General features: G+C 54.1%; 1 protein-coding gene across 1 annotated transcript in view; it reads right to left on the bottom strand.

The window, feature by feature from the left end:
- Epha2 (EPH receptor A2) overlaps positions 1-27,262 on the bottom strand; it is a 28,990-nt gene extending 1,728 nt beyond the window's left edge. The window contains exons 1-16 of the mRNA XM_028753958.1: positions 27,049-27,262; positions 21,322-21,389; positions 18,443-19,118; positions 11,076-11,231; positions 10,660-10,992; positions 8,669-8,784; positions 8,169-8,322; positions 7,435-7,534; positions 6,933-6,988; positions 6,613-6,738; positions 6,312-6,500; positions 6,108-6,169; positions 5,821-6,030; positions 5,501-5,650; positions 4,400-4,593; positions 3,718-3,873 (exon numbers count right to left, since the gene is read on the bottom strand). Coding sequence (XP_028609791.1) covers positions 3,718-3,873; positions 4,400-4,593; positions 5,501-5,650; positions 5,821-6,030; positions 6,108-6,169; positions 6,312-6,500; positions 6,613-6,738; positions 6,933-6,988; positions 7,435-7,534; positions 8,169-8,322; positions 8,669-8,784; positions 10,660-10,992; positions 11,076-11,231; positions 18,443-19,118; positions 21,322-21,389; positions 27,049-27,130 — 2,828 coding nt within the window. The 5' untranslated portion in view covers positions 27,131-27,262. The remainder of the gene's footprint in view (positions 1-3,717; positions 3,874-4,399; positions 4,594-5,500; positions 5,651-5,820; positions 6,031-6,107; positions 6,170-6,311; positions 6,501-6,612; positions 6,739-6,932; positions 6,989-7,434; positions 7,535-8,168; positions 8,323-8,668; positions 8,785-10,659; positions 10,993-11,075; positions 11,232-18,442; positions 19,119-21,321; positions 21,390-27,048) is intronic.
- Positions 27,263-27,483: the final 221 nt, after the last annotated feature.

Below are 27,483 nucleotides of genomic sequence, written 5' to 3'. Positions count from 1 at the left end.
GTTGCCTTTCCTTGTGGGAAACTGCGGGACAAGAGTGTCCTACCGAGGGGTTAGGATTCAGTGCCAGACTGATGATAGGTCCCCAGAGGCCCCACAGGGCCAGGATAGACTGTCCTGGCTTCCCCACCCCACCCCCTATTCTAGGTAGAACCATGTCAGCTGTCAGGAGCTGTCAGCACAATGTCTGTTGCTAACTTCAGGAGTTTTTCTCTTCCACTGCCCTCACCCACCAGCCCTAGCTCATGAAAACACCCAGGTTTTTACGGGCCAGCTCTTGGCTGTAATTGGAGCTAATTATATGGTACAAGCTCCAGGAGTTCGCAATGCTGGAGACACGGCTTTCCCACAGGCTTGGAAAGAGCCGAGCATTGAGCAGGGATGGGCAGACCCAGGTGGGGAGGGAGGGAGGGAGGGACAGACTGCTCCTGTTGCAGCAAGAAGGCTGGAAGATATGGGGGAGAGCCTCCGAGCCTACCACCTGGTGGGGTGGGATGTTTTGCATGTCCCTGAAGGGATCACAGTGTGGGGGCCTGGGTAACGCTGAGTAACCAGAAAAGACAGGGTGCTGGGTAACCCCAGACTCACTGGGCCTGACCCCACCCTGCAAGCTGAGTAAATGGGTATGTATAGGAACACCACTGTAGGGCTTAGCATCGCTCCACCTTGAGGCCCTCTCCCAGTGGAGAGGTTCCTTTCACAGTCTGGTCATGCCTCTGTGTCTGTTCCTTTTTTTACGAAGACAAGAGGCTTGGGTGATGTATTCCTAAGCAGTGAACTCCTTCCCCCAACCAACCAACCAACCAACCAACCAGCCAGCCAGCCAGCCAGCCAGCCAGCCAGCCAACCAAACAACCAACCAACCAACCAACCAACCAACCAACCAACCAACCAACCAACCAACCAACCAACCAGCCAGTGAGTCAACCTCCCTCCCTTGAGGCAGGGTCTCACTGGCTAGTCCTAGCTGGCTTGAACTCACAGTCCCCCAACTCAGAGACCCACTCGTCTCCACCTACCCTCCCAGCACTGTGATTAAAGTCCACCCTTTCGTGACCAACAGACAGAACAATGCGCTGGGGTGGGAGTCACAGACAAGCCAGGGTCCAAGCTGGTTCCTGTCCCAAGAGGGACACCGAACATGCATCCCATTAACTCTTGTGCAGGAAGGAAGAGACACAAACCACTCTGTATCCTGTCTCTCCTCTGAGTACATTCATGAAATCCATTAATGTAAGTGCCTGTGAACACCTACAGTGTGTGTGTGTGGGGGGGTGAGTGCCTATGAACACTTTGTGTGTGTGTGTGTATGTGTGTGTGTGGTGAGTGCCTGTGAACACCTACAGTGTGTGTGTGTGGGGGGGGGTGAGTGCCTGTGAACACCTACTCTGTGTGTGTGTGTGTGTGTGTGTGTGTGGTGAGTGCCTATGAACACTTACTGTGTGTGTGGAGTGAGTGCCTGTGAACACCTACTGTGTGTGTGGGGGGGTAAGTGCCTATGAACACCTATTGTGTGTGTGGGAGGGTGTATAAGTAGTGCCCATGAACACCTACTGTGGTACAGGGTAGCATAATAATCCCCAGAGACTCAAGAGTTGTATCATTCACATCCAGCAACTAGATTATGCTTTTTAAGATCCATCTGGAGTTGTGTGCCTACAGCTAGAACACATCCTGTAGCCTTGACATTGGGCAGGGCTGGCCTTTGGGCCTGCTGTTCTGTTCAAGGTACAGTACAATAAAACGTTTTCTGTATGTTCTTAAAAAGCCGTCTTGAGCCCATCAAGCTAGAAGGCCAGCCAATTCCAACACAGCATGACGGGCCCGTGAGGGGAGAACAGCAGAGGCTGGGGTGGGGGGGGGCGCAGGTCCTTTTAAAGGGAGGCTGGAGCAGAGGAGGGCAGGGTACTGAAGCCTGCATCCTGACTGGAGCAGGAAGGGCGCTGATTCCTACTGTTGCCCGCTCTTGTTGGGCTCCATGGCATGGTCAGCACAGTCTATGGGTTTAAAAAATGCTCAGATCCAACCCCACATCCCCTCAGGGCATCAGAGGCAGCTCCATGAGCCAGTGGGTCTGACCACAGGAGGAAGGACTGCCGAACGACTTCCGGGCTTTATCCAGATACTTTCCAAATAACCCGTGAGCATGCACACCGCCCGCCTGTCTGTCCAGGAGCCAGTCCCAGCTCGTGGGAAAGGACTTTGTGAGGGGTGCCCCGGGCTATTTTGGGATACGTCTACGGCCATGTGTTTCCTGTAAACCTGCTCCATGCCCTCGCTGCTGATCAGAAGAAAAACTGTGCTGTCCCAGGGGAGGGGAATATGGGACCTGATGGAACCCAGGGGGCTGACCCTGGTTGCCAAGGAAATTCGAGGGACTCAGGAACCAGGGCATAGAACCATGGTTTACAGGATGCTGGGAATGGCAAAATACAGAAGATATGGATCAAGACATCCTAGGCACATCAGTGAATCACATTCATGGATCCCCACATGGAGAATTGGGTACCAAGGTCTAAGTCTGACCAAATCGCTTGCACAGCAGACATGGGACATAAATTCAGGTGTTGTCTGCAGAGCCCAAGTGTGAGCTCAGCTACTGGCTGGTAGCAAGAGATATATATCTTAGGACCTGATGTTTTCCTTCAATATTCTTACACCTCCCTCTGGTCCATTTTCCATGTCTGATTCCCATGACCCTCCATTTTCTCGGGTTGGCCACATTCATGGTCAGCAGGCCAAAAGCCAAAGGCCCAAGTCCTAGAACATCTAGAGCCCAGGAACATGGGAGGCCCAGGTCACCTCCTTTGAGCAGTTCCCAAAACCTTCCTCCCCGGGGCCTGTTTCTGCCATGGCCTTGGATGCTTGGATCCTGGGCTGTTGGGATCCACAGCTATTTTTAGAAGCACAAAGGCTAAAAGGACAATGTTTTATCCCTCCAGGGACAGAAAGAGCTGTCCCTGCCAAGGCTGTTCTGAGAAGGGTCAGTGATGGAGATGGGGTGGGGCGGATAGGGAGGCGAGCTCTGAGGACTGATGTCCAGAGACAGCGGGGAGCGAATGGCAGGCCAAGAGTCAGCCATACAAGGGGAGTGGCCTGGGAGGGATTGGCACTGGGAAAGGGATGCAAGGATCTGGGCCCTGCTTGGTCAAGGTTAGACTCTTTGCCCCTGTTGGCTGTAGGAGCGGGTGAACAGGTAACCTTCTGAGTCTATATAAGCAACGGTTCCCTGCACTGTAGCCCAGGGTGGGCAAATAGCCCTCCATACATGACAGCTTTGGGTTGGCTATATCTTATCGTGTCTTCCCATTGTGGAGGGAGAGGCTGGAAGGGAGGGCACCCAGGAAAAGAGAAAGAGGTATATGCACACACACCACACACACAAACATACCATACACACACCACAAACACTCCCCTACAAATACAAACACACACCTACACACACATACCACATATATACACACCACACACACACATCCCACACACCCCCACCACACAATCACACACCCCCAGAAACACACACACCACACACCCATACACATACTATACACACACACCCCACACACATACCAGATACACCCCCCCACAAACACACACACATATGCTACACAAACACACACCCACACACACCACACCCACACATGGTCGAGGGAGAGTGACACATAGATCAGAGACTGTTCCCAGTGAACGGTAGGCGAAGTCACCGAGGCGTGTACTCACTCGTTGGACATCTGCACCACCTTCTCGATGGCCGTGTAGCCAGCCACCATGAAGTGTTCTGTGTACTGTTGCATCTTGATGCTCTCCAGCCACTCGGACACCGTGCGGAAGGGGACTCCCTCTGAGCCACTGGTGCTGGGCAGCCGGATGGACACTCTGGGATGGAAACCCACAGATGAGGGCCTGCTGGACATGACTACCCCAAGCACCTACCCTTCTATCTCGGGCAAGGCATACAGCTGGCTGCTTCTCAGCTGCCTCCTCTGAGCCACTGAGGAAGCCCAGACAGGGGAGGATCCACAAGATTCCTGGTTCCCGGCACTGTGGCCGCTGCTCCATGCCTACCATCGCTAGAAGCTGCCCCACCACACCCCCCATTACTGCTGGAGTCTCAGTTTCCTCACCTGTATAGATAGAGCCGGCCTCAGAATGCTTCAGCAAGTTACGACTATGGCTAGTGCTCAGCCCAGTGCCTGCCCAGGCACCATTTGAGCTGATTCCCTACTGGGATAACTGGGCCATGCCTGGTGAGTCCTCTCCCCTTTTCAGTTTCTGGGGACCAAACCCAGGGTTTCCGTGCAGCCCTGACTCCCCCTAGCTATCCAGTCAGCCTAAGAGGCCAAGGAGTCCGCACCAGTAAACATGGACACTGGCTACCACAGGCCCAGGACGCAAGACTCACCGGGGATCGAAGTCAGCCAGGGTCTTGAGGGAGTCGGGGGCTCGGATGAGCTTGTCCAGGATGCTAACGATGTCGGCAAACTTGGGCCGGCGCGAGCGGTCCTGCTGCCAACACTGCATCATGAGCTGGTAGATGGCAGACGGGCAGTCCATGGGCGTGGGGAGCCGGAAGCCGTCGTTGATGGCTTTCATGACCTAGAGGACACAAGCATTGGGATGGCCTTAGCGGGGAAACCACACGGAACTGCGACAGAGACCTCTCTTGGAGGCCTCAACATGGGAATAGAGAGGAGAGCCCAAGAAACTGATAAGCACCGTTTCCTAAGTACATACACAGTTTTTGTTGCTTTTTTTTTTTTAGTTCTTTTTTTTTTGGTTTTTTCGAGACAGGGTTTCTCTGTGTAGCCCTGGCTGTCCTGGAACTCCCTCTGTAGACCAGGCTGGCCTCGAACTCAGAAATCCATCCGCCTGCCTCTGCCTCCCAAGTGCTGGGATTAAAGGCGTGCGCCACCACCGCCCAGCAACATACACAGTTTTAAAGCCATCCGTGGGGCAAGCGCTGACGGGCTGTCTCCGGGGCCGCAGAGGTCAGCCCTATGCACCCCACAATTCAGCCTCCTTCTATCTCTGTCTACCCCCACAGATGGGCTCCCCCCGTGTCTTAGCCTGTCTGCCTTACTGTCTCTTAGGTCTCTGCAGGGATGTGACCCCTACAAGCAAAAGCCCGGGCCTAGGCAAGGCATCAGGTACATGTAAACATGCATACATATATGTATATACGCATACACACATACACATGAATATGTACATACATAGTCATATACCTACATGCAGCTATATCCACATGTTCATATCACACATATGTATATACACACACGTGCACACCACACGTGACGATGTAATACACTCCTCCCTTTTGGTTGCCTTTGTATTCACTATAAGCAGAGGCTGGGTTCTCCCCAGGACAGGCCACAAAAACGAGTACCTGTGTTCTCTCTACTGGACGCAGATTGATCCCAGAGCCTGCCTGCCAGGCCCCCGGGGTTTGGGAAGCGAGGGGATCTGACAGTGGATCGGTCTGGGAGAGAGAGAGAGGGCTTACCTCGTGGTTTGACAGCTCCCAGTATGGCCTCTCGCCGTAGGTCATCACTTCCCACATGACAATCCCATAGCTCCACACGTCACTGGCTGAGGTGAACTTGCGGTATGAAATGGCCTCCGGGGCTGTCCATCGAATAGGGATCTTGCCGCCCTGCAGGAGACGCAGCCCAGTTACCCCTGTCCCAGCCAGAACTCAGGAGCCTTTCTCTTTGGGCCCAGACTCATCCTTGGCTACTCAGGCCCCGAATCCAGGGTAATAGGTGCGTCACCTTCGAGCCCTCCCTCCACACCCTAGGTGTGACCTCCCGGTCTCCGACTCACACTAGTGGTGTAGGTGGCCTCAGGGTCATCCTCCAGCACGCGAGACAGGCCAAAGTCGGACACCTTGCACACCAGGTTGCTGTTGACAAGGATGTTTCGGGCGGCCAGGTCTCGGTGCACGTAGTTCATGTTGGCCAGGTACTTCATGCCAGACGCGATGCCACGCAGCATACCCACCAGCTGCAGGACGCTGAACTCGCCATCCTTCTCCTGCAGAGACAGGCCCTCAGTGCTGACTGGCTCCAGGGGCCTAGCTTCGCCCTCCCCCCCACAGACCGTGACCTTACCCTGAGGAACTTGTCTAGTGCCCCGTTCTCCATGTACTCTGTGATGATCATCATGGGCTTGTCTGTAGGGCGCGAACACAGGACTGAGTGAGGCCAGTGAGCAAGTGGGGAGGGGGGACAGCCAGGGTCAGGAGGTCCCGGGAAGCGGCCCCTTCCCCTCACTACCTGGGCCCACCCAACCCCCCAGCACCTTCCAGGCCGTACATTTAGAGACAACACCCTCCAGGCGGATGATATTGTGATGGCTGAACTGGCCCATGATGCTGGCCTCGCTCAGGAAGTCCACCCGCTGCTTCTCAGTGTAGCCAGCTTTCAGTGTCTTGATGGCCACGGGTGTCTCCTTCTTCCCAGAGGATGACTTTAGTGTCCCTTTATAGACCTCTCCAAACTCTCCTGCAGGCGAGCAAGGTGTGACAAGCCGTCTTTAGTTAAGCCTGGGCACTGGGCAGGCCCCATCTGAACTAGTCTATCTGTTCTAGGCGCACAGTAGGTGGGCCAGCCTCACCTGCTCCAATGACCTTCTGCCTTGAGACACAGGATGGGTGGATCTCCGTGGTAAACTTGAGAACAGCCTGATTAGGGTCTTCGTAAGTGTGAGGGTCCACGTATGTCTTCAGGGGCTTTAGTTGTTCTGGAAGGGGAAAGGGAAGCTGAGGCCCGGGTCAGGGAGGAGTACCTAGGAGGTGAGGCCCTGGAGAAGGGGAAGCCACAAGACTAGGAACCTCAGGAAGATTTGGATCAAGGGGGTTCAGCCAGAAAGATGCTGAAGGGAGCCTCTTGGTCCACCACAGAGCTGGGACCGCTCCTGAGTAGGGTATATCTTACCCGACTTAGAAAAATAGACATCTTCAGAGGACTGGCGTGCCCGCAGGTTCCTCCTCCTGGAAGAAACCGGGGACAAGACACACGTAGTCAATACAGCCTGTACTGGCCAAAAGGACCTCCCAAACATGCTATGGCCTCACTGCCTAGCAATCTGCTCGGCCTCCGTATGGGGCAGAAGGTAAGAGGGAAAGCAAAGTAGGCCAGCAAGTCCACTCTCCCCAACGGCCACCTAAGTAGCCACATAACAAGCCATCAAGAACTAGGTAGCTCATCCTGCCCATTCATCTACACTGTCCCATGTTCAGGGGAATCATGGACACTCCGTTAATGAGGAGGACACACAATGGCAATGGCCACCGTGGTCACTAAAACTCTGTCCACCCTCCCACAGGGATCCCGCGGGCTTGGATTGGATGTGATTACCTAACCGTAGCCGGCTTGAGCCTCTCTGCCTTTCTGTGCCCAACCCAGACCCTTGTGGAACCCGGGAGGTGTGACAAACCTTCGATGGATGAAGAAGCCAACTCCTGCCAGCACTAGAAGCAAGACAACGCCAACAGCCACACCGCCAATCACCGCCATGTTGGCAGAGCCTTCCGTGGCTGTTAGGGAAGACCAGCTGTTTGAGAGTTCTCCCCAAACGCTACAGACACACCCTGCCGCACCCAAACCTCTCTTAAAGGACACGAGAAGCCTGGGGACCGGCGGCATGCAGGGTGCTTTACCTTCAAGTTTCCTAAGATTTGGTTTGTTTGTTTTTTGAGACAGGTCTTCTCTGTGTAGCCCTGGATGTCCTGGAATTCACTCTGTAGATCAGGATGGCCTTGAACTCACAGTGACCTCTTTCGTGTGCCCCAAGGCTCAGCATGGAATTTTTTAAAATTCAGAACTTTTTTTTATATAATATATTCTAGTCAATTTTTTAATAGAATATATTCTAGTCACTATTGGGATTGAACCCAAGGCCTAGAGGATGCTAGATAAGTGTCCGACCAATTGAGCCATACCCCAGCCCAACTCTTGTGCTTTCTAGGCAAGCTTTGAACTCATGCACACCCATGTCAGAACCGCAGCTTCCCACAGCTCTTACCACTACCCAGAACACACATCCCTGGTCCTACATGGCAGTCTCAGTACTGACTGTTCCGTGCCCTGGCTAAAAGGAAGGGCATTTCTAGACTTCTGGACCCACTCCCTCAACAATGTCTGACTTTAGTTCAGGGTCCTCTGACTCACATAGTGTCTGGAACTCGTGCTCTTTGCTGCCGGCGCCCTGGCCCTCCTGCGTCAGCGCCTGCACCTGCACCAGGTACGTCGTGTCAGGAGTAAGGTCATCGAGGGTCACAGAGAAGCCTTCCGTTCGGCGCACATTATAACTGTTGGCATCCCCCTGTGGTGGGGAGAGGAGAAGGCAGTGAAGCTAAGAACCAAGATCCCACCCAGAAAGGTGGTTTCCCTGTGTTATCCAACCAGGCAGACACTCTCAGGAACAGGAAAACTGAGGTACAGGAGTACAGCCTCACCAGAGGCCAGAAAGGGAATACATTCCCAGGACCATCTTAATCCCAAGAAACCCATTCTAACTGGCTCTGAGAACCCCAAACAGTCACCCCTGGCTTCTGCAGTGCCGCCTTGGGAGACCTCAGGCCTCAGTTTCCCCAGACACAGAAGGAAACCCCTCCAGATTGCTGTGCTCTGAATGTCTCCATGGCCTGTGACAACCCTCATCAAGTTACCTTCTTGCGGTAGGTGACTTCGTACTTCCACACACGGCTCTGCTGTGGCACCGGGATGCTCCAGGTGACAGTAAGGGAGGTGGTGCTTCGGTCCTCCAGCCTCACCTTGGGGGGCTCTGGGCAGAAGAGGGAGGGGAAGGGTGTGAGAAGCCATGCAGGGGTGAAGGATAGAGACAGTACCATGCCCTTCAGGCCCTGCCTTGGGTTCTTGGATTTCCTGTTATGGATGCTGCCCTGACTGCAGAGGCTAGCCCATCAGAGTTGCTCTGGGGAAGTTCGTGAACATATAAATAGTAACTCAGACACTAGATGACTGCCACTGAGTTTTTGTGGAGATCAAGCAAGGCTTGAAAGGCCTTATATGGTATATTCTATTTCTGTGTGGTGCGTGCATGAACCCATTTGTGTGAGTGCATGATGGTATGCAGGCATGCGTGATAAAGATAGAGATTCACTGAGCCTGGAGTTCTTATTCAGTCAGGCTCTGTAATCAGTGAGCTGCAGGGATCTGCCCGTCCCCACGACCCCGGCGCTTAAATTACAACCACATGCAGGTGTTTGCCGGGTACCACAGTCCTGAGGAGCCAAGCAGGCACCATGTTTGTGTGGCAAGCACTGTACTGAGTGAGGCATCTTTCCATTCCCTGCTAAAAAAAGTATTTTTAAGAGCATCTCTCTACCCGGGCGGTGGTGGCGCACGCCTTTAATCCCAGCACTCGGGAGGCAGAGGCAGGCGGATTTCTGAGTTCGAGGCCAGCCTGGTCTACAGAGTGAGTTCCAGGACAGCCAGGGCTATACAGAGAAACCCTGTCTCGAAAAACCAAAAAAAAAAAAAAAAGAGCATCTCTCTACTTCCGAAAAAAAAAATTTTTTTAAAAAAATCTCCAGCCGGGCTGGAGAGATGGCTCAGCAGTTAAGAGCACTGACTGCGGGCTGGAGAGATGGCTCAGCGGTTAAGAGCACTGACTGCTCTTCCAGAGGTCCTGAGTTCAAATCCCAGCAACCACATGGTGGCTCACAACCACCCATAACGAGATTCGATGCCCTCTTCTGGTGTATCTGAAGACAGCTACAGTGTACTCATAAATAAAATAAATAATAAATAAACAAATCTTTAAAAAAAAAAACAAAAAAAAAAAAAAGAGCACTGACTGCTCTTCCAGAGGTCCTGAGTTCAATTCCCAGCAACCACATGGTGGCTCACAACCATCTGTAATGGGATCTGATGCCCTCTTCTGGTGTGTCTGAAAACAGCTACAGTGTACTCATATGCATAAAATAAATAACTTTAAAAAAAAAAAAATCTCCAGCCGGGGGGTGGTGGCGCACACCTTTAATCCCAGCACTTGGGAGGCAGAGACAGGCGGATTTCTGAGTTCGAGGCCAGCCTGGTCTATAGAGTGAGTTCCAGGACAGCCAGGGCTACACAGAGAAACCCTGTCTCAAAAAAAAAAAAAAATCTCCAGAAGTAACTTGCAGTCCCAGGGCTGAGTGAGTCGTCCATACACGTCACTGTGTGTGTGTTCACATGTGTGCACATGCGTGCATGTGGAGGTCAAAGGTTGTCTTCTTCCACTGTTCTCCACCTTGTATTGTGAGGCAGAGTCTGTTAATGAACCCAGACCTGGCTGTATCAGCTGGGGATTCTCTAGCTCTGCCTCTATGGGTCTCAGGGATCCAAATTCAGCCCTCAAGACTATGCAGAAAGCACTGTAACACCTGAGCCATGACCCATTTTTTTCCTTTGCCTCACACCGGCCTTGAACTCATTATGTAGCTGGGGATGGCCTTGAACTCCTGACCTCCCTGCCTCCACCTTTGGAGTATTGGGATGTGCTATCACACCTGGCAGGAGTCTTAACTATATATCTCTGGCTAGCCTGGTCCTCACTATGTAGACCAGGAAGGATGGAAGTCTTAACCACTTCCTGTTGCCTCTCTGAACACAGCTGAGTCCCGAGTACCTATCCTGGATAGTCACTAGGGCTCACCTGTTTGGTTAATGCTGACACTGGCAGTCCGGAAGCTTCGGCTAGTCACCAGGCCTGAGACGCCATTGCGGGCTTCAACAGCGAAGGTATAGTTCATATGAGGCTCCAGGTCGCTGACTGTCACGCTTGTGCGGGTCAGGGCGTGAGGAGGTTCTGAGTACTGCACACTGGCCTCACAAGGTCCACACTCGCCAGACTCTGGCCAGCACTGCTTGCAAGTGACGCTGTAGACAATGTCCTGGCGGCCACCAGTGTCCTGAGGGGCTGTCCAACGCAGTTCTACTTTGGCGCCCATGCCGATGGCCGTGAGGTAGTGAGGGGCTGACGGTGGACCTGTTCAAAGAGAGGAAGTCAACAGAACTGCCCCCCCTCAGCCACACACACCCCACCCCATCCTCGATCTCTGCAAGACTCACGTGTGCAAGGCATGGACAGTGGGTCCTCAGGTGCCCTGAAATAGCCTTCTTCACACTGGCAGGAGGTGGCACCCTCGGTGGATGGCAGGGTATGCTCCGGACACTCCAGGCAAGGGCTCTCAGACGCTTCAGACTTGAAGAATCCTGGAGAACAGGCTGAGAGGCACAAGGAGAGACAGGTCAGTTCCTTATGCTGTTCCCCAGTCGTGTTCTCGCTGATAGAAAATCACACCCATCCGTGGCCAGCGTCTCCTGGACACTAAATAACCTGTCTCAAGTGCCCCCAAGTTCCCCAAACCCCGGCACATCAGATGCCAGCTGCCTCTCGCAGAAAATGTCACACCTTCAAGTATAGCGCTGGAGGGCCCCAGCTCACCCTCCAACACACACACACCTTCCTGTAACCTGCTTTGTGCAGACTGGCCCAGCGGGATCTCAAGTTGTACAGATTCTAACTGACGAGGGTGGAGATTTTATCTGTGTCCCCCACCCCTGAAGAACCAGCTGGCCTTGCCCAGTCAGGATGCCCCCCTGCCAAGGCCCCTCCACCCTAGGACTCCATCACTTTCCTGTTCCGGGGCTGGCCTCCAAGAATCAGGAAAGGCCAGGCCCAGTTCTTTCCCTGGACTCATTTCCAAAGCCAGGTCATTTCTCCTTTCAGAGGGCCGCCAGGAAGTAGCTCTTCCTCCTCTAGTGGTCCATCCTGGCCAGCTGGCTAGGGGGTCAGGCACCTGACTCTGGGGGCTTCTTCCTCCTACCACCTTACCCCGCTCCCTGTCCCAAGCTCTTTCCTGGCCTAAAGACAGGAAACTGCTCAGACAGGAGGATCACCTCACAGGGCTGGCCAGGCCCTGGGTAGCTTTGAAAGAGGCTGTCCCCAGGTCCTGCAATGCCCCCTTTCGCTTTTTCTGCAGGGAGGGTACTGAGGCACCATTAACTTTCTGCACCAAATCCTCGGCCTAGTCCCATGTGGTTCATGGACGCTGAGGTGAACGCTAACACTTGAGTACAGATAGGAAACGAGTATATTACATGTCCGGATAAAGTAGCCAGCAGAGGGCAAAGAGGGTGGCCAGGCCTCTGCGGAGCCAGAGAGGATATTTCAGCTGGGGTTTAAAGGCTGTGTAGAAGTTCAGCAGGGAAAATGCTTTAGAGTAGGGAATTAGGGTTAAGCAAGAGCTTGTCACACAAAAGGTATGAGCAGTCTTCTGGACAGAAGGAATCGTAGCAACAAATAATGCAGCAGAGAGAAACCTTGAATGCCAGGCAAAGAAGTCTGAGAGCCACAGGCTGCCCAACAGGTGCCCCTCCATGTCTGAAACAGAAAATGACAGCCACACGCACTGTGAGGAAAAAACCCTGGACAAAGGCTTCTGGATACGAGGCAGGTCTGGCCCTAATGGCCTGGGGACAACCCCTCCAGGGAAGCCAATTTCAAGTCCCCTGCCCTCATCGAGCCTTTGACCGAGCCAGGCTGGAGATCCTATCTCTCCTTAGGAAATAGAAGTGTAAGGGAGATGGGATTGAGGGTAAGGCAGGGCTCCGCCAAGGGCTAGCCTACACCCTGCATTTGCTAGAAGTCAGTCAGACAACATCCTGACTCTTTGTGGTCCCTTGAGTTAGCCCAGGCTGGCCCAGTAGACACATACAGAGTGAACTTGGGTACCTATTGTGAGAAGGGGGGTTATTCAGAAGCAAATAGCAAGGCAAAGGTACCCACCCTGAATCAGTTAACCTGCACAAAGCTTGCGTTCCTAAGGATGAAGCGCCTACTGTGTGCAGGGCCTGGACTCCACATCTATTTAGTCCCCAAGGTGATCCTTTACATGTGAGTGTGGCTAGTAACATCTACTCCATTCTGTAGGTGAGAAGGCTGAGGCTCTGACACGCCAATTTGTTCAAGGTCTCAAAGCCAAAAGGTAAACTGAGGATGCCTGAGGCTGAGCACCTCTCCTGTCGCCCCCTTCCTGTTCCCAGGAACTCCAGGAAGCAGCCTGGAGCGGAGCGACCGCATCACCAGGACCACCCCAGGGGGCTAGGGAGTTAGCTCCATACACCTTCTCCAGGCTCTACGAGCCTGTGGAGCCTCCTGGTGGGTTTGAGAGAGCTGTGTCTCTGGCCTCACTCCCGTTACATCATTACATAGCTGTTACAATACAAAAATAGCTCTCTCCTTCGCCTAACTTTCACACCAAAATGAGACGCCAGAACACCAGGCCCTGCCGGTCCCGGCTTCTCATTCCCCTAATGCTCTCACTTAAACCCACCTGCAAGAGAGTAAGTGTTGGTTCACTGGGGACCAAGGTCAGGGGACTGGGAGATGGAGGGTCCAGCCCCAGCACTCAGCCTAAGAACGGGGGTCACAAAGGCCTGAGCCACCTGCCAGCCTTCCCCTGTTCCCCACATCTCACGCCAGGAGAGGAAGTTGGGGAAGAGATGGGTTCTATTCTTTGGCCCCAGAGCCTGGGGGTGGCCTGCCTGACGGCAGGAAAAAGGGAATTTGGAGAGATTTCCGCTGCGGATATGCCAGATAATGCAGGGGAGGCGGCGTCCACAGGGCATGCTCTTGCCTGCTGAAAACACATTGCCCCCCTCCTCCTCCAACCACAGAGCTCTGGAACCCACAGGCCCTGCCTGCCAGAGTTTGCACGTGTCTGAGGAGTCCCAGAACACATCGGGAAGACCTCCAAGGACCCTAAGAATCTCCTAAAGTTCCCCAGCATCTAGGGAAAACAAGCAACCATGGTCTCTCTCACGCGATACACTCACCGCCCCATGTGCCCACCCCGCTCAACTGCTCTATAACCTTACTAACTGCTCAGTGTCAGGGCTCCTGGTGAGCCATGGGGCATCTATTACTCAGGTTCAAGTTTACCAAACAGAAACAAGCCCAACCTACGTGTCTGGCACAGCGCTGAGAACTGGGCTGTGGTGGTGTGACTGAGCGATTAGCATCTTTTCAGCTCCAGGGGAGTTCACAGCCTAGCTCTTATGCCTCATTTGAAATTATCTGTGCACATGAGGATCCTTTCTGCTCCCCTCTCCCTCCCTCCCTCCCTCCTCCTCTCCCTCCCTCCCTCCCGGAGACTGGCAGCTCTGAGAGGGCAGGAGTTGGTTTATCTGCCCCGAGTGTGTCTCAGCACACGGGACTTGATGTGAAGGAGGTCTCAACGAATCAGTCTTGAATATGGAAATGATTGAATGAAGAAATGAAGGAGTGAAGGAAGCAAGGAGGGAGTGAATGAATGAATGAATGAAGAAATGATTGAATGAAGAAATGAAGGAGTAACTGAATGGTAAACTCTCCGTGCACAATGAAACACGCCAAAGGCTGCAGAAGCGCCTCCCCGGGACACGATCCACTTGGACACCCACCCGGCTGGCATGAGCCTGGCTTGGGCACACCTGGGGCACCTGTGGAGTGCATCTCTGGCTCCAATTGCCTGGCAGGCCTGGGCCACTCCAAGCAGAACTGGGGCACAGGCGCTGCAGCTAGGGCTGTACCCTGGTTTTTCCAGTTCCCTATGCCCGCCCCTCAGGTGGCAGTGCAGGGTGACTCAGGGACAGACGCCCTCTGTGTGGTGCTAATCCAGCTCCTTGTGGAGCCCCTCCCCAGGTCCAGCTGCCTCCCAGGCTTTAGGTGGTAAGGTCGTGAGGTCAATAGGTCAGTCCTGGAGGCAATGGGCCTCCCCAAGCCAGGAGCAGCTGGCAACCAGAACATCACCTCGGTAGCTCAGCCTTGCACGTGGAGCCTGAACTTTGTATCCTGACAGTGAACATCAACAGAGAGTTACTGACCCAGGGAGTAGAAGGTGCCCCCAACAGGCCCTGTGGTGTGTACAGGAAAGGGGAACCCCATTCCCAGTTCTCAGGCTCCGTCTCCTCTCCCATATGCCCCAGGCATATCTGTGGGAACATCCGTCACCTAGAAGATAAGCTAAGCTCTCCCCTCCACCCACCCGACTCCCCCACCTCCAGCCTTTATCTTATTTGCTTTCTCTGTTGGCCTCCTTCCTTCCGCTCAGGGGACCCACTTACCTCCAGTAACTAGGGAGGGGCTGAGCCTGCTTGGCGGGACTGTTAGGGCACAGAGAGCACAGGGGTGAGGCTGGGGGATTGCCACCACGACCCTTACCCCTGAAGTCCACAGAAATAAGATCTGGAATGACTATACGGGACAGGGAGGCCTGAGAGCTACTATCAACAGCTCTTAGAGCCCCCAGTCCTACTGTCGGGCAAGATCTGTGGGCCCTGGGCAGGGAGTCCCTTCTCACTATCATATGTAATATCCCATGTAAATCACATGTAGTATATCACATGTAATAGCTCAGACAGAGCTGATCATAAGGTGGCCAGGTCCCTCGGAGCCATGGACAGACAGTAAGAATAAAGCCCAAAGGGGCGTTACCATAGTTACACGGCTCCACAGACAGGTGGGGATGGTGGACAGCCATCTCCTCTCTGAGCTTTGATCTCCTCATTTGTAAAATGGGAGAGTCCTCACCCTCTCTGAGTGCACTGCAGACTATAGATCTTACCTGCGAAATGTTTACTCTGGTACCTGGCATGAAGTGTCCCTGTATGTGAAGGGTAGCCATGAAACCAGAGCCAGGCAGGGACATCCTCCAGAGGCTGGCCTTCCAGCTGCTGGGCTGAGGCTCTGGCCTAGGCTGCTGGCCACCTGCTCACCTGGCCTCTGTCTCCCTGGGCTGAGGCGAGGTGCCAGTTGAGGGGTGGGGGTAGGGGGGCTGCAGAGGCAGGCAGGAAGCAGAAACAAAGCAGCCCCCAGGGAGAGAAGGCAGCCAGCCTGAGTGGCTCCACAGTTCCCTGGACAGAGCTGGGGGTGGGCTGGCTCATTCCTGACATAGCTCGCTCTGGGTAGCGTGTGGCAGGGCAGCATGCCCACCTGTCCACCTGGAAGGCATGTCCTTCCCGCTGACCACTTAACCCTTTCCTGACTGGCTCCAGTCTTCTTCTTCCCAAGGAGAAAACCTCCAGGAAAAACAGATCCACAACCTGATGACTCTGGAAATGACCTTGACTGGGTGCAGGATGACCTCAGGGTGCCACGCCCCCCTGTCATCAGTAAAAGCTGTAACTGAAGCACCTGAGGCTCCAGGCTGGAGAGGCAAGCAAATAGCTCTTGTGCTCCCCTGCTCACCGGCAACGGCCCTCAAATCACCCCGCCCCTCCCTCTGATGAAGCCCCAGTTCCGATGCCAAGACCTGCCATCCCAGAACTGCCCAGAGAGCCCATCTCACTGCCAAGAGCTGAGTCAGGGATTCCACAGGATCTGGTCATTTCCTGTCCCACTTCCTGACCCACGGCAGCCTGGGCACTGTTGTGCACCGTGAATTAATAAACCCTGACATAGCTGTGTGATTCCAGGCAAACGGAGCCTCAGTTTATTCATCTAGTCAATGGGACGACCAAGAGTCTCAGACTCACAGAAAGGACCAGACAAACTCCACAGCATACCGCTGTTCACCCGCCCCCCCCCCCAGTACCACTATCCCAGCCTGCTGAGTAGCACGGAGAAGCAGGAATTTTGAAATTAACTGTATTTATCACGATTTCGTGCCCATGCACTCTCGGGCACTCACATTCGTGCATGCCAGTCAACTCTGTGAAGCTGGTTCTCTGAGAACTGAACTCAAGTTTGCCAGTCTTGCACGGCAAGATCCTTTACCTGCTGGGAGGGGCTGCTGGGAGGTAGAGCCAGGGCTGTAGGTGGCTGGAACTCAGAGAGTTGTACCAGCTAAGTCAAGTGTCCCTCCCGGGGATCGGTCCTCAGGCTGAGCTGGCCTGATTCCTCCCAAGGGGGGCTGACTTTTTATAAGCTCTTTATAAACAAAGCTTGCCAAGAACCCTGATTCCCCACAAGAGAAAGGAGTTAGCCCGCTGCATGAAGACCCCCCCCCTTAACCCCCACTTATCTCTGCAGGGTCTGAATCACCAGGGTGGAAAGTTTTCAACCGCCCCTCCTCCACCCCTGCATTCTTGTGTTAGGATGTCATGGGGGAGGAGCTCCTGGGCCCACTCGTTGTCCTGTCCTGTACCCCCCCTTCCATGGTCATTGTCTGAAGCTGTGAGTGTGCATCTGAGGTCACCTAAGCAGGGGGCCACCTAGGGAAGGGGTCTCACTCAGCAGAGGGCAGCTGGGAGGGGTGAGGTGATGGGCAGTCACGTTGGCAGAAAAGCTCAAAGGAAACCCCTCACCCAGGGGGCTTATGTTCTGTGTTAAGCAAGGTTCTGAGGACTGCCCCGGGAAGCACACAGACCACCTATTAGAAAGGCCTCAGGGTCTCCCAACCTCCTTCATGAAAAACTAGATCTGCAGGTGTAGGTGATTTAAAAAAAAATAATCCCATTTTGCTCAACGGGAAGCTGAAGGCAGAGGTGAGGGGGGAACCCCTCAGCCTAGGGTCATCCAGCCAGCTAGGCACGGAAGCCCCTACCCCTCAATTTCTCAATATCCAGTTATCACTGGGAGACAGATCCCCAGGGCCTTTCCAAGGTCAGCAGCATTCCTCGAGCACGCGCTCTGTCCCAGTGGCTTCCAGAGATATCCACTACAAGCCCGTTGTTCATTTCTGCTGCCACAGGCCTTAGCTGTTCCCGCAGCTTCCTGTGTGTGAGCTTACGAATGCCCAGACCTGTTCTCACAGAGTCATCCAAATGGGGCCCTTTGCAGTTTCCACATAAACCCCAACAGAGGATCTCTGGGTCCGTGGTTCTACTGAAAGCTGACTGCACCCCACGTAACAGCTCCCCCAATCCACACCAGGTGATTCGAGCATACCCTGGGTCTGAATCAGCACACAACTAAACTTCATGAAACCATCAACTGAAGCCCAGAGAAGTTGGGCAATCTGTTTGAGGCCACACAGCAAGAGAATCAGAAGCAGCTCCTGGGAATAGACTTCAGAACCTCAGCTGAGCAGCAACTATTCACGGGGTGAATCAAAAAATAACAACCGCTCACCGGTATTTAATGTGTCAGGCGCTGACGTAAGCACTTTACGAGCATGAGGTCATGTGATTATCACAACTTCCCCCCAAGACAGATACTATGACACCCCCCCCCTACTTTGCAGATGATGCAACTCAGGTCAGGGAGTGAAGGAAATGGGCGAAACTAGAAGCGCTGGGAACTGGAAGACAAGCTTGGTCATCCTAGAACCCTAACCCTGGCTGGCTCACAGTCCCCCCACATCATCCTGTTCCCAGGCATCTTCCGGTCACGGGACCACCACCCGAGAGCAGAGACATCCCCAATGTACTAAGATGCTCCAATCCCAGCGCCCGTGACCTCCCACCCCAGCCGGGCTTCCCTGCCACCCCAGGAACCCCCCACTCCTGCTCACCTCGGCAGGCGTCCTCGACCTTCTCGTAGCCTTCCTGGCACAGGCACTGTCCGATGGGCACCAGCCACTCGCCGTCCACCGTGCAGTGCATGAGAGGCCCCTCGCCCCCATAAGGCACCACGGCATGGTCCACGCAGGTACCGGCCACCGTGGCCAGGGGTTGTGCATCGGAGACGGCGACAGCAATGGTCTCGGGGAAGCGAGCCAAGCTCTGCAGCATCTCGGGACACTTCTTGTAGTAGACCCGAACGGAGAGCAGCGCCACGCAGGCGCCAATGTCCTGGAAGGCCAGGTAGAAGCCCTTCCGGGTCAGGGGCCCCACCATGCGCTCCTCCACGTTCAGCTTGACGTTGCGAGCCTCGAAGTCACTGCTGACTGTGATCTCGTCAGGGGCGATGGTGTCGATCTTGGTGAACTGGCGCTTCTGGAAGTTGGTGCCATAGTCCACGTCTGACTCTGCATAGTAGAGGTTGAAGGTCTCTTTGCAGGAGCTGGCGCCACCCGGGAAGCTGTTGCAGTCTCGCACGGTGAACTTGAGCTCAATAAAGATGCGTTCGGCCTCCTCCCGGTACACCCAGTTGGTACGGAGCCAATTGTCCTGGTCACCGGACACTACGTTGCACACGGAGTACATGTAGATAGGCATGTCGTTCATGATATTCTGCATCAGGTCCCACTGTGTGTGCGTAACAGGTAACGGTTAGTGGGGGAGGGCAGGGACTGGATCCCACAGACATAGCTTCATAGATTTTTCCCTTTCTGGTATTGTCGTTGTTCTGTTGAGAATAACATGTCGTTCCCAAGCTGGCCTCAAACACTGTGTCATGAGGGGATGACCCCAAATATCTAATCCTCCAGCCTCTACTTTTTGAAGTGTTAAAATGACACGTATGAACCACCACACCCGACTCTCCGTTCTTAGTGCCTTCATTCTACAGGGAAGAAAACTAGGGCCTAGAGGAAGGTAACCAGAAAACAGCCGAGGCCAAGACTGGATGACTGGGTCTTTCTGGCCCTAATGTGGGTACTGACTGAATCTCCCCATCTGTGTGCCTGGGCTAGAGTCTGGGGCACCTGCATATCATGTCAGCCCTCTAAACCCAGCGTCCCCATGTCTACAACCAGAGCGGGACTGCTGTGAGCATACATGACAAAAAACCGAGCACAGAACACGGGCACTCAGGGCTACAACCACACGAAGCAGCTAGCACCGTGTCACTGTGTAGGGTCATTGCTGTGTGTCATGGGTGTTGACAGATACGGTAAGCGAGGACAATGGAGGATCCTCCCAGCCCCTGGAGGAGATCGTGTTGACAATATAGTTCAGGCTCCTCCAGGGTGCCCGGGTGGGGCCGTGTGCCCCTCTGAGCTTCACATCCCCTTTATCATCATCGGAGAACTTGGCATATGGTGACACAAGCCTGGCTCTCAGGGCTGTGTTCTGAACTCTTCAACAAGTGACTCAGCTCTGAGTCCCCAGGGCCTCTTTGGCAAAGAGGGTGGTCTCGGATGAAAGAAATGTGTGAATAAAGGAAAGAGTAAATAAAGGAAAGAATAAAAGTCAACAAGTAGGGACTGGAGAGATGGCTCAGTGAGTAAGAGCACTGACTGCTCTTCCAGAGGACCTCAGTTCAGTTCCCAGCAACCACACGGTGGCTCACAACCATTTGTAACAGGATTCGATGCCCTCTTCTGGTGTGTCTGAATACAGCAACAGTGTACTCACATACATAAAATAAATAATTTTTTTTGTTTTGTTTTGTTTTGGAGACAGGGTTTCTCTGTAGCCCTGGCTGTCCTGGAACTCAGTCTGTAGACCAGGCTGGCCTCGAACTCAGAAATCCGCCTGCCTTTGCCCCCCAAGTGCTAGGATTAAAGGCGTGCGCCACCACTGCCAGGCATAAATAAATCTTTAAAAAAAAAAAAGTAAATAAATAAACAAAGATTGAGGCCTGACTTGTCCCATGTGACAGTAGGCAAGACCCACGTGCCTGGGGCTCAGTTTCACTGTATATAATGGCTGGGTTGGATAAGGCTATCTGCCTCCAGCCTCTAGCTGGATATTCCAGGAGCCTAGAAGTCTTTTCAGGATAGATACATGAGATACATGTCACTCAGATCTGGCCAGCAATAGGAGCTGTCCCAACAGCTCCCTAGAGACATACCCCTATCCCTGTCTCAGAGTCCCAGGACCAACTTATCATGGTACATTGTACCCAGGGAAAACTGAGGCCCAAAGCACAGTAATTAATGTCTTCCCCAAAGTCCATAACCCCAAGAACTAGGAATCTGAGGTCAGGGCGGGACCATAGAAAGCATAGCAGAGCCAGGCAGTGGTGGCGCACGCCTTTAATCCCAGCACTTGGGAGGCAGAGGCAGGCGGATTTCTGAGTTCGAGGCCAGCCTGGTCTACAGGGTGAGTTCCAGTACAGCCAAGACTACACAGAGAAACCCTGTCTCAAACAAACAAACAAAAAAACAACCACAACAACAAAAGAAAGCATGGACGAAAGGGAGATTCCCCAGTTGGGGGGTGGGGCGGTAAGGCAGAGTAGGGAAGGGAAAGGGGCCAAAGGCAGGACGCACTGTCCTGTATCTCTCATTCTTCACCCTGCGCAGCCTTTAACACTGCCCCCCCCCACACACACACAGAGGCAGACAGAGCTGCTGGAGCGTCCCACCCTGCTGGGGTCCTGAGCTGTCTCCCCAGGTAGGCCCACCTTTAACAGCCCCTTCCTTCCGCCCAGCTCCAGTCTGGGTCGCTAACTCAGTGCAGTAAACAGTTTGAAGCTTGGTTGATCCAGAGTCGGATCCAGCCTCCCATCCTCCATCTCTCAGCCCTCCTTCCCACCCACCCTCAGCCCAGAAGGTTTACTCACCCCTTTGCCATAGGGGTGTGTGAGCCAGCCGAGCTCCCCCTTCATCGCTGCAAAGTCCAACAAAACGACTGTGGGAAAGATGGGGGAAGGACCAGTGAGCCGGGGCTTTACCAGGGGACACACAGCAGAACCAGCGTGGGGTGATGTATATGCACCCCACACCCCGCCAACCCCAACCCCAGGATCTACACATGGGTTGACCTGGGAAGAAGTGGAACTCTGTCCCACATAGCTGCCTGTCACCAGGCTTTCAGCTATGCTGTTCCCTCAGCCCCCAGCTGGGTCGGGGCAGGGCACAGCGGGAGATCGGCAGCTGGGTAGTGTGCTGGGGTGAATAGGATAGAATGATAGCCTACTGCCCCATCTGTTTCCTTGAACAAGGGAACTCTTCACTGGGTCACAGAGGACGGGACTGTCTGCTTCTCCCTCATCTCCCTGGCATAGAACACCCTGACCCAAACCAGGCCACCCAGCACACACAGTAGCAGAGGGTACATAGGTGTTGCCGTGCTCCATAAGAATGGGTTGTTGGCCAGGCCTGGCAGCAGCACACAGCGTTAACCCCAGCACTAGAGAGGCAGAGGCAAGTGGATCTCTAGGAGTTCAAGCCTACCCTGGTCTATATAGTCAGTTCCAGGCTGACTCTTTACCCCACCCCGCCCCCAGAAAAATAAAAGAGAAAGAACGGGCAGTTGACAAGAAGGGACAGATCTGGGGGATCTTCCCACAACAAAGTCACTGATTAGAAGATCCTTAGCTTTGAAGACATAAAGGTCTCTAGGAGGGGCCCAAAGCCATCACTGGCCAGGTCTCCCTGGGAAAGCCTTTTTTTTTTTTTGGTTTTTCGAGACAGGGTTTCTCTGTATAGCCCTGGCTGTCCTGGAACTCACTCTGTAGACCAGGTTGGCCTCGAACTCAGAAATCCACCTGCCTCTGCCTCCCAAGTGCTGGGATTAAAGGCATGCCCTACCACCGCCCGGCCGGAAAGTCATTCTTAAGCCTGGCAGAAGAACCTGTGGAAAATGATAGAAGGAAACCCTCATAGGGAACTTTTCCAGCCCAGAGGGATCAGAGGGATCAGGTGCCACGGCCACACTATTTCCTCTCAAGAGGCATCTGGAGGGTGCTAGAGAGATGGCTCAGCAGTTAAGAGCCCTGGCTGTTCTTTCAAAGGTCCAGGGTTCGATTCCCAGCAACCACATGGTGGCTCATAACTACCTGTAACTCCAGTTCCAGGAGATCTGATGCCCTCACACAGACAGTGCAGGCAAAACACCTATGCTCATGAAAATAAATCAATCAACCAATCAATATTAACCAATCAATCAATCTGGATCTGCCAGGGCCTGGCCTGGCCCTCGGGCTCCTTCCTCCAGCCACTCCTACTTCTCTGCCAGGTGCAGCAGCCAAGACTCAAGATTTTGTTTCTCCTCTATTCCCAGGTAAAGGCTGAGTCCTATCACCCTGCCCAGAGAGTTAAGTATTGGGGAAACTGAGGCTTTGGACCCACATAAGGTTCCCAGGTTCAGAAACCAAGGCCTATGGTTGAAGAAGAAACCGCAATGTAATTACTTTGATCAAAGCCAGGTTGAAGACGTGGCCCCAGAAGCAACACTCCTCCACACCAAGAGCTAGAAGACTGTGTCTCTGTGGGCAACTGAGGCAGGGCTAGGGTTCCAGATATAAGAGGAGACTGCAGGGCTTGGGTAATGGCCCTGAGGACAGTGTAGCTCAACCAATGAGTACATGCTTAGGAGGGAAATCCCTGGACCACCAACACCACAAAAAATAAAGTTAACCGAGTGCTTGCCCAATATGGACAGAGCTCTACACCAGCACCACACAAACCAGATGTGGTGACGCACGCCCTTCATCCCAGCACTCCAAAGGCAGAAGCAGGCAGATCTCTGTGAGTTTGAGGACAGCCTGTTCTTATTTTGTCTTTTTTTTTTTTTCAGAGCTGAGGACCGAACCCAGGGCCTTGCGCTTGCTAGGCAAGCGCTCTACCACTGAGCTAAATCCCCAACCCCGAGGACAGCCTGTTCTTAAAAAGCAAGTTCCAAGTTAGCTAGAGCCACACAATGAGACTCTGTGTCTTGGGCAGTGGTGGTGCACGCCTTTAATCCCAGCACTTGGGAGGCAGAGGCAGGTGGATTTCTGAGTTCGAGGCTAGCCTGGTCTACAGAGTGAGTTCCAGGACAGCCAGGAGTACACAGAGAAACCCTGTCTCAAAAAAAAAAAAAAAAAAAGCTGTCCTTCATTTTTGGGCTGGTGAGATGGCTCAGCGGTTAAGCGCACTGACTGCTCTTCCAGAGGTCCTGAGTTCAAATCCCAGCAACCACATGGTGGCTCACAACCATCCATAATGAGATCGGATACCCTATTCTGGTGTGTCCAAAGACAGCTACAGTGTACTCATAATAAAATAAATAAATAAATCTTAAAAAAAAAAAAAAAGAAGAAGAAGTTAGACTGTCTCTGTCCTAGGAAGCCCTGAAGACCGGTGAGAAGCACTGTCACCCTGTTCCTGGCCTCAGTTGCACCTCTAGCAAGGGTCTGGCGGCCCAGACAAGGAAGAGGAAGTCTGAAGTGGCTCAGACACTCACTGCACCACAGCCATGGCAGAGGCTGTCCTTTGAGGTAGTGGAAGGTGCGGTGGGCAACAGCAGGGATTTGTTCAGACATGCCCAGGGCCTGAGTCTGAGAAACTCACCATCCTTACAGGAATGGTTCTGGGGGTTCCTGACTCCAGCTGGGTAGAAAGATACAACAGACACACACACACACACACACACACACACACACACGAGAGAGAGAGAGAGAGAGAGAGAGAGAGAGAGAGAGAGAGAGAGAGAGAGAGGAGAGAGAGAGAGAGAGAGAGAGAGCGAGCATATACACAAGCAGTATGCAAAGTTCAAGCTAAGCCCCTTGGGGAAGGGGCTTTGAAGGGTTAAACCTGACAGGAGGGCCAGTCCAAGCCTGGATCTAGAACTATCTGAGAAAAGACGGCTTCACGCACCCCAAGGCTTGCCAACCACAGCCCCCTCCCGTGGAAATTCCCTAGAACCAACCATCAGGAACGGGGAGAGCCCAGCCATCCCCCTGCTGTGACGGAGGCCCTGGGCTCTGCTAATCAAAGGTTCTGCCTTGCTGAAAGCAAGGAGATTTGAGAGTCTCTCTTCATGACCCTCTCAGGAATTCACCATAAGGCTGACCTAGATGAGGGTACCCCTTAAGTCTTCTGTCCCCTAAGAGACACTGGGGGCGGGGAATCTTGCTACCATAATGTCACCCTCCCTTGTGGGCTATATCATTTTACAAGCTTCCCCAGAATGCAATGTCCCCCTTGTCACCTCCCTGCTAACCTCATCCCTCTTTATCCAAGATCAGCTTACACCTAAAAAAGGGGGTAGGGGAGAGACCAGAGACTCCGGATACCAACAGGCAAGGGACTGGGAGGTGGATGAGGTCCTTGCTGAACTAAGAAACCCAGCCTTCTCCTGTAGCTCCAACCACCACCCATCCCAGCGGCTCTAGAGTCAGTGGCAAGAAGTTCTGGCTGGAGGAAACAGCTAGGTGTGTGGGCAGACCCTCTGTGCAGAGGGCCATGGCCGACCAATATTGGGCCTCCCTCACTCTCTGTAAGGGAGGACCAGGCAGTGAGGTGGCTCAGAAGGTAAAAAAACACTTGTCTGTCACCCGAGTTCCATCCCAGAACTCACATGGTGGAAGGGAGAGAGAACCAATTCCAGGCAGTGAGGTGGCTCAGAAGGTAAAAAAACACTTGTCTGTCACCCGAGTTCCATCCCAGAACTCACATGGTGGAAGGGAGAGAGAACCAATTCCTCCTGCAAGTTCTTGAGCTCCACACTTGTACACACACACACACACACACACACACCACACACACACAAGTGTAAGAAAAAAGTTAAAGGTCACTGTAGGAGGTAGATTCAGCAGCTGTCAAGGACCTAACCGATTCCCCTGGTTTTCTAAACCCAGCAGAAAGGAGGAGTGTGCACAGCTGTGCCAAGGCTAGAGAGCAGACAGAGCATACCTGCCCTCAACTTCCCCCCAAGGGAAGTGCGACCAGCTGGCTCATGACCCCACTCCCAACCACCCCCCACCCCAAGACATACTGTTCCTAGGGAGTCCGGAGCTTAGAATTTTCCACAACCACGGGCAATATGCACCCTCTTTCTCCTCCGTCCCATGCAGAACGGGATTAATCACAAAGGCTGGAGCGAGGAGGACAGATGCACCCAGAGGCACAAGTACAAGATTGTTTGAGGCTTCCCTGCTGGGGACTGGGGGTCAGGAGCCCCGCGCACAGCAAAGCAGGCGTCTAATCCTCAACTCCGTGGCAGCCTAGGAAGGCCTCTAGCAAAACCAGCTGTCTTTCCCTTCTCCCCAACCAGTTCCCAAGGAAGAGAGAGCCAGTTGAATCAGGGAGAGGGGAGTGAGGGTCTCAGAATCCCGCCCGGTTCACACCTTGACAAAAGTAACTGGGGGGAGAGTTCTTTATCTGTCCTCGGGATAGGGCCAGGATCAAACAAACACCCCATTTACCCCTAACTCTCCACCCTCCGAGAGCTCCAGCCTGGCCTTTTACCCTCCCAACGTGGAAGGCGAAAAGAATAAAGAAACTTCTCACCCACAAGGGGTCCCTCCACGCTTCCCCCGACCCCCAGCGGGAGTCGGCAGGAGACTCCCTATGCCCAAAAGCAGGGAAAAGTTTTCGCTGTGGGAAACGGAAGCCAGCTCCGGCAGGGTGGACAGGAAGATCCTCGGCCAAGGGCAGGGAAGGAATCCCCACCCTCTCGGAGACCCTAGCTGAGGGATAACACCCCTAAACACACCACCGGCTGCGCCTTGGGCACAGGCAACCTCTGAGGCCCCTCACCTTGCGTGGTTCCAAGACGCTGGGGCGGGGGCAGGTGATTCACCCCCACACACACACCCCTCCAGGTGCCTGGTCTCCCCGTGGCCCCGAGATGACGGCTCCACACCGCGGGAAGCCGCAACCCCACCTGCCGCATTTCCTCCTTCTGAGTCACCCCTTGCTCAGAACACTTGACTTTGGGACTTCCTGTCCTCGCTCCCAGCTCTTAACCTGTCTCCCGAACCTGGGAGGTCGGCTTGGGAAGGAGGGAATGTATGAGTGGCTGGGGCTAACCCAGGCGCTCCCAATGCTGGCCCAGAGGACTCCCAGTGAAAAAGCGGATAGGGAGCAGAGAGACCCTTTTGGCTGATACAGGGCACCGAGAAGACCCCTCCCCAAAAAGCAGGGCCTGCATCCAAATGCCTTCCGCGCGAAATCGGGGCAGATGAGTTAAGAGAACTCGGGTTACTAAGAGGCTGATCGCCCGGAAAATCCGACTTAGACGCCTCCTTTTCTCTGAGGGACCCCGCGCGCCTTGCGGGGGTCGCGTTCCAGAAGCCGCCACAGGGCTGCAACCGCGTGGAGGGCGCTGCGTCCCCCTTTCCGAGGCCTCCGAGCCCTGCGCGCCCCAGCCGAGATCCCTTAGTTCCAGAGAACCTGGGATCTCAGAGAAAGGGTCCCCAAGATCGTCCCCGACCGCAGCCCGTGCGCTCTGCCTAACCCTGAGCGCCGAGACCCACCAGCCATAAGTCAGTTTCCAAAGTGCGCCCCAGAAGGAGGCTGGGGTGCCCGGGGTCCCGTGTCCCGGAGTCCCTGCTAGCTGCGGCCACCGCGTAGACACTCACCTTCTTTTCCCTGTGCCGCCGCGGCCGCCAGCGCGCAACCCCACAGCAGCGCCAGGCAGAAACCGGCTGCCCGGAGCTCCATGCCGCCCCCCTCGCTCCCCGCGATCGCTGCTGTCCTCACGCTGGTCTCGATGTCCCGCTCCTGCCCGCCCGCCGCCGCACACAACTTCTACGGTCCTGCCCCAAGTCCTTAATGGAAGTTGGGTGAGAACCCGCTCCTGTTCATTCATGCCCTGCGCTGACGTCACCGAAACCACGCCCTCAGGAATGTCTTTAAAGGGGCCGGACTGACACCCTGACTAGAGGGCGGGGAAGTCGGAGGGAAGGTGGGGGTGGGGGGAAGGCAGGAATTTGGGGAGGATTGTGGGGGCCTGTGTATGGGTCGGCGTGTGCCTGTGCATAGCCTGTGCAAACTTTGACGAGTTTGCTCACTTC

The sequence above is a fragment of the Grammomys surdaster genome, unplaced genomic scaffold, assembly GCF_004785775.1.
Source record: "Grammomys surdaster isolate TR1022 unplaced genomic scaffold, NIH_TR_1.0 125977, whole genome shotgun sequence".
NCBI lineage: Eukaryota > Metazoa > Chordata > Mammalia > Rodentia > Muridae > Grammomys > Grammomys surdaster.
This window is presented reverse-complemented; position numbering and strand designations above follow the sequence as displayed.